The 10,828-nt window shown below is 43.9% G+C and overlaps 1 protein-coding gene across 1 annotated transcript; it reads right to left on the bottom strand.

Moving 5' to 3' along the window:
* Nucleotides 1-6: 6 nt before the first annotated feature.
* slc6a4a (solute carrier family 6 member 4a) lies at nt 7-9,141 on the bottom strand (the record flags this gene model as incomplete). Its single annotated transcript, XM_031860986.1, has 12 exons — nt 7-825; nt 3,059-3,226; nt 3,350-3,450; nt 3,664-3,763; nt 4,126-4,257; nt 5,031-5,143; nt 5,329-5,456; nt 5,669-5,772; nt 5,893-6,027; nt 6,250-6,388; nt 8,199-8,421; nt 8,949-9,141. Coding segments are annotated over 12 exons (1,611 nt in total), but the record flags the coding sequence as incomplete, so codon positions are not given.
* Between the last annotated feature and the right edge of the window lie 1,687 nt (nt 9,142-10,828).

The following is a 10,828-nucleotide window of genomic DNA, read 5'->3' as shown; positions in this document are numbered from 1 at the left end:
ACACACACACACACACACACACACACACACACACACACACACACACAGTGCTTCACAGTGTAGGGAACTCATTGCAAATACGTCTCCTGTCCAAGATGCCACCAAATAAGCACAGGCTGACAGTCAACACAACATAAGGACAGTCAAAATATGGGAATATCTTTAGAAATATGAACAGAAGAGATATCATATATTTGGCTTCAGTAACAGATACCTGAATAGTGCTACATGTTAGAATGCATAACTTAACAGCAGAATATGAAAATGCAACCATAAAGACAGAGAGAGGATATAAATGTAACTATCTGGCCTTCTTTGACTGATCTCTGCAGTTCATTTGTCTACATGAACACAGACTGTATCATACTCCATTATTGTAGAAAACATTCGTTTCAACTGTATAACCTGAAGAAAGGTTGGTCACAAGATGACTTAGGCGACAAATAGAGAGAGGATGTTGATCTGACGATACTGAAGCTTAAGCTTTGTGTTTTTAAACACCGGAGAACTGAACCAGCATAAAGGAAGAAAACTAAACAAAGCTCAGTGAACTACTGCAGCCTGGCTCCGCATAACTCCACCACTAGTTCTAGATCTTGGTGTGAGACGGCTAAAAAACAAGTGTAGTGATGTATGAAAAAGAGGCAAAGATGGTGAAAGGTAGCCCCTTGTGTCCTGTAGTTTTGCAGTTTGTCCAGAAGAGGGCGCTCTATGTGGCTAGAGTGACACCTTCTTTTGGTCGAGGTTTGGTCAGACTGCGTTTGTGACAATGAAGTCTGTGTATTGGTTACCGCTGGGCTCTGGAGTGATGCTCTTTAACAGACGCTGCGGATGAAGAGAAAGAGAAGTGAGAAAATTACAAGTGAAACAAACACTTTGACTAGAAACTGACAAGGAATCAGCCACAAAGCAGGTTCTTGTGTTATTGTGCCACTAATGTGATTGCAGCAGGTTTTGATGGACTCAGTCTTGGTCAGGTGAATTAGATACAGGAGCCATAATCATTTTGAAGATCTCTGAAATAAAATAGAATATCCAAGGATTGATGTAGACATGAGTATTTAACATGTACCAAATTTGTCCAGTATGCATTGTTCTCTCTGCCTGCCTGTAAGCCTGAGGAGATTATGTTTTTGGTCGTGTGTGTGCGTGCTTACGTGTGCGTGTCTGTCTGTCCACGGCTAATCTCGCAAACAATTGGACCCATCAGCCTAATATTGTTTTAGTGCTCATTCTGACTATGTTCAAGGACCTTGTGGTTACATTTTATTCACCATTTCATACCGTGATTGACTACTGACTCCTCACTACTCTTAACCAGCAACTTATCAACAACTGCTTCACTTTGGAATCTTGTGTCCAGTAGGGATTCACAATAATTATTTTCTTGATTTTGTCGTCTCGGTTCAGCTTGTCATTTGATAGAAGATAGAAGACATTATCGCTCCCGAGCGCTGACTACAAAGGAGTGCGTCTTCCCGTAAGCGGGACGGCAGCTAGTTAGCCTGTGGTCTGTTTGGCTAAGCCGGTGCAGCTACAACTAAATAGTCCATTCAGCGTTTAGGTTTAAAAGATGTAAAAAAAAAAAAAAAAAGAAAGAAACAATCGAAAATATCTGTTGCAATTTCCCAGAGCTTAATTTGACATTCTTAATCGTCTTGTTTTGTCCAACCCAACCCAAAGATATTCAGTCACATGACTAGTCAGACAGCTCGTAGTCAATCTGAACCTGGCATCAGGAAACTAGTTATGATTCTAACAATTATCCGCAGATTGTTGTTTGCAATTGTTTGGAGATTATTTGTGTGTTGATTGAAAAATCCTTTTGGTTCTAATCTCAAACACGCCTGACTTGATCAAAACCATTTCAGAATAGTATGTACATCTAAAGTGAGTTCACTGGAAAGTGAACAGATGTTCCAGATGACAAACAACCCCAGTTTTGCTACAGAGAGACACTCGGACATTTTGACCTCGCTTGGCCTCATGAGTTACACTGGCGCAGTCTTCTTTCACACTCGCATGCACACAGAAACACGACTCCCGTGTGTGTTGACAGTGTGTATCAGTGTCATTGTGTGGCCCTGGCAGCAGTGTCAACACTGGACCACAGCCAAAGATGTCCGTCTACCAGCCTCTTTGATATCAACTCTAACAAAGCACATGACAAGATAACAATGAAACTAATGAATAAATATGATGAAGACATTTTGTATTAGTATGCATTATATAAGTTACAAGCTCAGAGTATACTACAAAGAGCAAATACACACCTGGAAATGTTAGGTCGGGCTGCTTGCTCAAACAGCAACACCATAATATACAGATGTCTAAAATCTGTCTCGAGACGTTTTGAAGACTACTTTAATGAATGTTGCTGATTTGGCTACGCCTTGTTTGTCATGCAAGGTGCTCTGATTCTAAAGGGCTGTTGATGACACAAGCCTGCTCTGCTCTAATTCAGCCTCTACGGGGCCTGGAAGTTGTCATGGCTTTGGCTCGGCTTTAATCTTTGGCCTGTGCCTCCTCCTTTGGTGCTCCTTTGATCCTGATCTCCAATTATGTATTCCCTGCAGAGGGTCGACTCTGACGGTGCATGAAAAGGAAAGCAACAGAGGCAATCCCTGTTGTTGGAGAGGTGTCAGTAAGTGAACAAAGGTCAGGCAGGGATATGGTTGAAGGAGGATGACACGTGGGGAGGATGGGGGAAACTATATAGATGACACACTTGACATCTAGTCCTTCTGGTCTACTTGCCACTAAAAGCGCTTTACACTATATGCCAACATTAAGCCCATTTACAAACATTTATAAAATGATGGGAAAGGCTGCCATGCAAGGGGCCACCTGCTCATCAGGATCAAAACATATGCTTGTTCACTCACTCACACTCACACACACACACACACACACACACACACACACACACACACACACGGCCTTCGGGAGTAAGGAGACTTTCGACGGACCGGAGGAGCGAACTGTCAATCTACCGATTAGTTGGCAAAAGGCTCTACCACCTGAGCACATGTAAAGGAAAAGAAAGGAAATGCTGCACCTGTTTGAATGTTCCCTTGGCACGGAGCAAGTAGTAGACCATATAAACAGGCACACAGATGAATGAAGACACCCCGATGCAGTAGCCCAGGACAGTGGTCCATGGCGGGAAGTTGTAGTTGAACAACCTGACCTCTGGAGGGAAGGCCAGAAAACTGATGATGATGAACTGCACACAGGAACGAGAAGGAAAGCAGAGGTCAGCTAGAACGAGGATCAAACATCAGGATACATTAGAAATGCAGCAGTCATCGACTTATTAGCTTTCAATGTGTAAATACACGGGCCTCACCAGCAGAAAGCAGGGGCAGATGGCCACCCAGCAGATCCTCCAGAAGAACCCCGGGGAGAAACCAAGCATGAGCTTGATGTCATTACAGAAACGGTTGGTACCTGGAACACACACACACACACACACACACACACACACACACACAAAATCACTACACAGTCCCAAATATCAGAGTGCCATAAGTTCCCAATCTGTGCTGAAAAACACACTGTAATACAGTATGGCGTCACCCCTCTCCTACCAACTTTTGCAGTCATCATCAATAAGGTCTCAAGTCATCATTGCCATCACAATCAACATCACTCAAAACTTGCCGTAGAACCAGGAGACGACGATGACTTCGAGCAGGACCACGGTGATGACTGCGGGGCCTGTAGCGTACTCCTCAAACAGCTTCACCACAAACGCTCCTCCCTGACACAGCAGACGAGACGAGAGAGGAACGGCAACTTACTCGGATGCAGTTACTCAGTCTAAGACAATCAGGGAACTTTGTTTAGAGTTGATTATCAGATTACTGCTCGAATTGGAGTTAGGCTAATTGTTAACTGCGGTCCATCACATTACTTAAAATACAGCAGAAACATTTAAGATGAAGTGTTGAAGTAATGTTTCTTATTAGGAGCAGATATCACAATATTTAGTCAGGTGAGATAATTTATAGATGCATGTGTGGTATTAGAGAGATTTTTAAAATCTAAATTGATTATATTTGATGTTTTCATGATAGGAGCCATTTTGATAGTAACCAGTGTTTAATGTTGTTATTAACTTACATATGTGAGCGTGGAGAGAGCCCCGAGGAAGCACACGCACACCAGGCCCAAGACAAACCACTCTCGTCTCTTAGGCAGGGCATGAGGGAACTCATCGAGCATCGCTGTGATCACCCCCTCCAGCCCTGCAAACTGGAGAGAGGAGACCGCCAAGAAGAGGAACTCATCAGAGGGAGCAGAATGAAAAAAGAGAAGGCAGACGATGAAGAAAACCTATCTAGGAGACAGTCTACTGTACATGCACCCTCGGCTGCAAGCTTTGAGAATCTCAATGTTACGTGTTGCTAATCAGCTGTTTGATCTCATCGATCCAACGGTAGTAGGACACTCTTTTGACAATCCACAGTGCACTGATGGAAAACATCCACAGATGCCTCGTGTATCCTCTCCTTGGCACAATGAGAAAAAAATGAAGGGACAAAAAGTTAAAGCCGATCTAACACGAGTCCAAACACAGCGACACGTTTTGTAGTAATATCCTCAGTCATAAAGCAGAGGAGCATAGCAACCCCGATGCTGATTTCACGCTGATTATCAGGACGTGATAACAGCCCTGCGGCCCTCTCCAGCTGGCTGCCTCGGAGCCGATAAACACGGGCTTATGGAGACAAGATCGCCACACAACAGTGATATGAAAGTCCCATCACAATGTCTTCGCCGACTGTTATCCAAAATGGAACAGTGAGGACAAACAATACCCGGTACCTCTATGGAGCAACGAGTGCAACAAGTCAAATAGAAGAAGACAATTGCCTTCACGACAAGGCAAATATGAAACCTCCGTTTCTGGGTTGGAGAGAGCACACAAGAGCCCTGGGCAACAAAAAGAGTCCGCTAGATAACAGCAAGGAGAGAGGAACATGTGCAAAGAACATTTAGCTGAAATGAGCAATCAACAAACTAACCGTGCTGTCCAGACCCAACATAATGATCATGAGGAAGAAGATGATGGAAAAGAAAGTAGCAGCAGGCATATTTGCTATGGCTTCTGCGTAGATGATGAACAGCAGACTGGGACCTGGGGAGGAGAAAGAGAGGCAGTTTAAAATAGCTCCTCTGAAGTCATCCTCACAGATGTATTTTTGTAGCTGCGTGTCCTATGTAAAATTCAGATCAATTCAATCTAGGATGTTTTTTTTCCCCCCCAACAATGCGAGTCAAGATTTATGTATTTGGGACTGTGTTGGTGTGTTGTTTTTCTACCAGCATCCTTGGCCACAGCATCCACATCCTGATGCCTCATCTCAGCCATGTAGCCCAGCACGGTGAAGATGACGAAGCCCGACAGAAAGCTGGTCAGGCAGTTCACAGAGCTGGTGACCAAAGCATCTCTGAGGTGGAGAAAGGAGAGGTTGAGGTGGCAGGAAGATAACAGAGTTAGGGAGAACTGCAGAGTATTTAGACTTAATTATTAAAACTAGACTACTGGAACAATAGGACAATAGGCTGGTTATTATTAGTTTTGGGATGGTGGAAAAGCAGAGGTAGGTTTCATTGTAATGTGAAAAATACACCGACAGGTTTGTACAAGAAAAGTTCTCACTTGTAGCAGTTGTTGTGAAACGGGTTGTAGCTGGCAAAGGCAAGTAGCACGCCAAACCCCGGACCCAGCGAGAAGAAGATCTGAGCTGCTGCATCAATCCACACCTGAGAGAGTGTGGTCAGGTTCACAGTGTATGTTAAGATCAGAAGCTTGTACAAAGATAATAGCAACACGGACATTTCAAAATGAGACACAGCCTTGCTAGATTGCGCCAACTGACTTACTGTAGTGCTAAGCAGCTTCTGCCAGTCAGGTTGGAGATAGAAGACGACGCCCCTCCAGGCCCCTGGCAGAGTGGCCCCACGGATGAGCAACACCAGGAGGACCAGGTAGGGAAAGGTAGCAGTCACCCAAACTACCTAATGCAGAAAAGATGAAGTAACAATTCACGTTTCTGTTGATAAACTCTTAAGTCTAGTCAGTCACAGCGGCTGATATCCGGTGATCCATGATGGTGATTAATGATACTGAGGACGAACAGCCATGTTTTTCTCAGCCTCTTTTGGCTCCGTCAATCCATCCATCCATCCATCCACTCTAACTGACACCCCCATTAGCCATGCAGGCGCCCCTTTGGTTACCTTTCCAGACGTCTTGACTCCTTTCCAGATGCTGAAGTAGATGATGATGAAGATGAAGAACAGGCAGAGGGCCAGCTGCCAGCTGACAGAGCCCAGCTGGTGCAGACCTGGGGAGAGGTGGACTTGCAACACCTGGCGACTGGAGGGAGGAAACGAGGCGGGGGGGGGGGGAGGGGGTTAGGATTGAGATATGAGGTCGAAGAGGGGGCAAAGAGGGAGACAAGGCAATTGCATATAGTGAGATGACGTTAGAGTGATGAAAATCAAGGAAAAGTGGAAGAAAGTAGGGAAAGGAAGAAGGTACAAGGGCAGGAGAAGAAGGTGAATAATAATAAGATGGGGTGAGTAGAAGGGATGTTTGGAAGATTTGGAAAGGAGACAAAAAGGATAGAACACGGATGGAGGGAGATGTGATACAGAAAGGAACAGCAAGAAATAAAGAAAACACATCAGAGGGTAAGAAAAGGTACAAGGAAGAGGAGATGAATAAAAGGTATGGGGAGGGAAGAGGAAGGCAAAAATATAAGGGTATGAACTCTCTGAACACACACAGTATGAGAACAATGGACCCCCGGCAAGTATAATGTACACACATACATGATACATACTGATTAAATGAGCAGTAATGAGAGAGTTCACCGCGATAGGGAGAATAAATAAAGACGATGCGAGAGAGCCTTGAATGACTTCATGGAAGTTTACACGAGCCAAAGTGAGAAAAACATTAGCGGGCACAAAAGAAGGAGGGTGAAATGAATGAGTGAGGTTAACATCTGGTCATAGGTTAAGCACACAGAGCTCAGACGATAAAACGGAGACGTGATTTATGTTGAAAACAGGAAATTCTGGCGCCAGACTGAGTTGCGGAATTTGTTCTTTAAAACCTGTATTAGGAAAAGCCAACTACGGATAAACCCTGAATCTGTCTCAGCGGACAGACAAAGACACGGTCGAGTGAGCGGCTGATAAGACCGAGCCAGTAGAGTGTCAAAGCAGTCAGGAGTAATAAAGACACAGCTCAGGTTTTATGTTGCAGTGAAAAAACTAAGAAAACACCCAAGTTGACAGAGTTAGGTGGTTTTGAGTTAATTATTGGGAAAGCAGCGTGACAAAGATTGGAAGACATGGAATAATATAAATAATCGTTTTTAAAAGGTCATGTCTAAAGGGATAGTTGATCTATTGGCATGCTTATTTACAGTGAACAGAGAGCATTCTGGTTTGTTGTAATATCTATTTGCACAAACTGTTTGCTAGTCAACAGAAGACAAAATGGAATCACAGTTGGCAATTTTGTCTGTTCAGGCAAAGTTAATACTAAAGATTTTGGGATTTGTTCTGAAGGCTTTCCCATCATCCAAACATCATCTCAGCTGAAGAATATTTAAAACACTGCATCTGTTTTATCTCGTTGACTTCATTTGAGATCACGCAGCTTCTTCTCAGAGTTGAGGCCCCGTCTGTGGCTCACTAAGCGGAGCGCCAACTGCTATTTATAGAGCTCTATCCCCATAAATCGAATCGACAGAGTCAGCGCCAAAGTCTATCAAATAAAGCTTCTGCCTTCTCGCTATCTTATGTCTGTTGTCTTTTCTGATTCAGCTAAATTCTACCTTTCCACAGGATTACATTTTATGTGGACCTTTATTTAACCGTCACAATAAGTACGACGTGTGAGGATATGTCATATTTTGTAACTTGTATCACTCCGGTATTTCCAACCATCTCAGATGAGATCAGTGATTCTAATCACTTCTTGCTGCTATGTCTTCACAACCACACATCCAAGAGAATTATGGAAAAAGGGGGGATGGTGGTAAATCTAAAACACCAGAACCAATACTGTAATCGCTCTCTGGAAGTCATCCTCCCTCCTTCACTTGACGTCTCCCTCATGTGAAGCTCGCCCCCCCCCCTTACGCCTCTACATCCGACTTACATGCACTTACGTATAGAACTCCTCGGCGGGAGAGGTGGAGGAGTTGGACCACGACACGTTGTGGTCGGTGGACATGTATTGGTTACAGTTGACCGTGTTCCAGCTGTTGGTGCAGGTGGTCCAGGGCAGAGTGGGCTGAAAGGACGATAGCAAATAGTACAATGCCCAGGCCATGATGGTGTTGTAGTAGAAGGCTATGTAGAGGGATATGATGCAGATGGCAAAGCCGATCCCTGGATGAGTGGAACAAACTATTGTTAGCACAAAAACAAAAACAGTAAAGAAAACGTGAACATTCTTGATCATAAACCTGCCAAGTGCGTTTTATTGAGGAACAAAAATGGCACCAGTCAGTCACTACCTGAAGACACATCAGTGGTGTTTTCAAGCTAATTCAAGTTGCTACGGGGTAAGTGGGTGACATTTCCGAACAACAACCACCAACATACTATCACATTTCTGAGCATCTGGCATTTGGCATGGAAATGTGACAATTTCCATAACAGAGAGTTGGTATATCACAAAAGGCTCGGGATGCTCTTCAAGGGAACTGTACTGAGGGGGAGCACGAGGTTAACTGAGCCGTCTCTCTGGCTCTGAAGGCTTGACACTGTCCTTTATCAGCGCTTTGTTCCGCTACTGCCAATTTCCCCGTTAGTGGGCCCTGGTCTCTCATGGCCTCTACTTGCCTTTTAATCCAAGCTATTGCTGTTAACTCATTTCTCCATCGGCTCTGCTTTCTCTCCACTCCTTCAGTTACCTTTGAAGATGGGGCAGATGTGTTTCCAGATGGAGATGCAGCCGCTGCGGTGGAACTGGCCGAGAGCCAGCTCCATGTAGAATAGAGGGACGCCTCCGAACACGGCCATCAACAGGTAGGGCAGCAAAAAGGCACCTGGGCAGAGGCACGAGGACGGAAGAGAGGGTGAGAGAGGGAGAGCAAGGGTTACAAATGTGAGGATTTATGTGGAGCAGATGAAAACAGTGGGGAAAGTGAGAGGAGAATAAGTTATGGACCAACAGCAAAAAGTCAAATTACACTCCTGAGAAATGCTACTCGCACTCACACTCCATCTGTGGTCCTCTCAATAACTCCCGATCGACAAGAACACTAAAAAGCACTCTGTAAAACGCATTAAATGCTGTAAGTACCCCATCATTTACATAACCCTAGTCCATTCAAAAACAGCGTATGCTCGCGCGGTTCCACTAAATATGTGGAAACACGCAGTACGAGTGTCATTTTGTTCAACTTCTGCGTTGACAAAGTAGAGCTACTGCGATGTTGGCTGCTGAGTAAGGAAAGTATAAAGTGAAGGCGGGAGAATCAGAAGGCCAAACACAGAAGCAGCCGGATGGCAGCCAGATCTTTGAACTCTCCAACCCATCATGCAGAGTTAGACAATCTCTCTCCGTATTCCTTTCTTTCTCTCTATCTGATTATCAACTAGTTTTATGTGCATGTGTGCACGTGAGTGGGTCGCCGTGTGTCTTTGTGACATGAAAGGAAAGATAAGGGTTGATTGAGCAGCTGCCTGGGAGACAGGTTATTAAGCAAGGAGAAAGAGACTGAAGGTGTTCTCATAAAAACCACAATTAATACGGTTGCCTCTATCAAGTGTCTCCCAGTCCCCATCTCTACCTCGCTCCGTGAGGCACATACACAGGACACAGGAAATTGCAAAGATTTTATTATTGCGAATTCAATAAAAGTGGAAAGGGAGGCCCTGTTTGCCGCTAGGTGAAGGCTGTAGTAACAGAGCACATGCAGACCTCCTCGCAGAATTATCCGTCACTAGAAACTCTGTATGCGTGCGTGCGTATATATATATATATATATATATCTCAACCTGATTAATTGCATTAAAAAAACAATTTGAATCACATTATTTAAATTTGTATTAACTTGAATAATTTCATAATAGCATAATTTAAAATTCAATGCATTAGTTTAGAGCCCTCAACTTAAAACTGAATGTTGAATCAAGTTGCTGAAACTATATTTGATATTCACTGAAAGTTTATTATTACTTCCACATTTACACATTTCAAATTTAGGTCCTGCAATTCAATTTCAGTTTAATGAGAGACACATCCGGTCGTTGAAGATTCACAGAACTCTGGCCTGTGAATGTTCTGATTGATTATTGGATTAAATCCAAAGTGGCAGAAATGAGAAAATTACTTGTATTTTATTTATTTTCCTCACCACCACCAGGAGACTACTGCACCGGGAGCATGGCGGGTGGCCGCTTCGGGAGGCGGACCTTCAGTTAGCGGCTGTAGCAAACCCCATCGCCTCACAGCGGACAATAAAATAAGTCAAGGCTGATTTTATTTTGGTTTCACACGGGACACGAACAGCGGTCTCATGGGTAAAAGTGCTTATTTGACCCACCCATCCATAAACCTACCCTCCTCCCTACATCTGATGAAAACTAATTACTGTTGAACCTGGGAATTTGTGACTTCCTTTGTACTGGCAATTCAAATTTGACATATTATGTGCCATCACTACGTAATGCATCAAGAAGTCATGGTGTTACACATGTTTGTGTAAGATCAGTGACTTTTAGAAAATACTTGCTAAACTTTTTGTAAGTTAGACTCCAAGAATTGCGCTGAATTAAGTGCTCTTCC

The sequence above is a fragment of the Anarrhichthys ocellatus genome, unplaced genomic scaffold, assembly GCF_004355925.1.
Source record: "Anarrhichthys ocellatus isolate YVR2014 unplaced genomic scaffold, GSC_Weel_1.0 scaffold24, whole genome shotgun sequence".
Taxonomy (NCBI): domain Eukaryota; kingdom Metazoa; phylum Chordata; class Actinopteri; order Perciformes; family Anarhichadidae; genus Anarrhichthys; species Anarrhichthys ocellatus.
The sequence above is the reverse complement of the archived record's forward strand: the minus strand, read 5'-3'. Positions and strand labels throughout refer to the sequence as shown.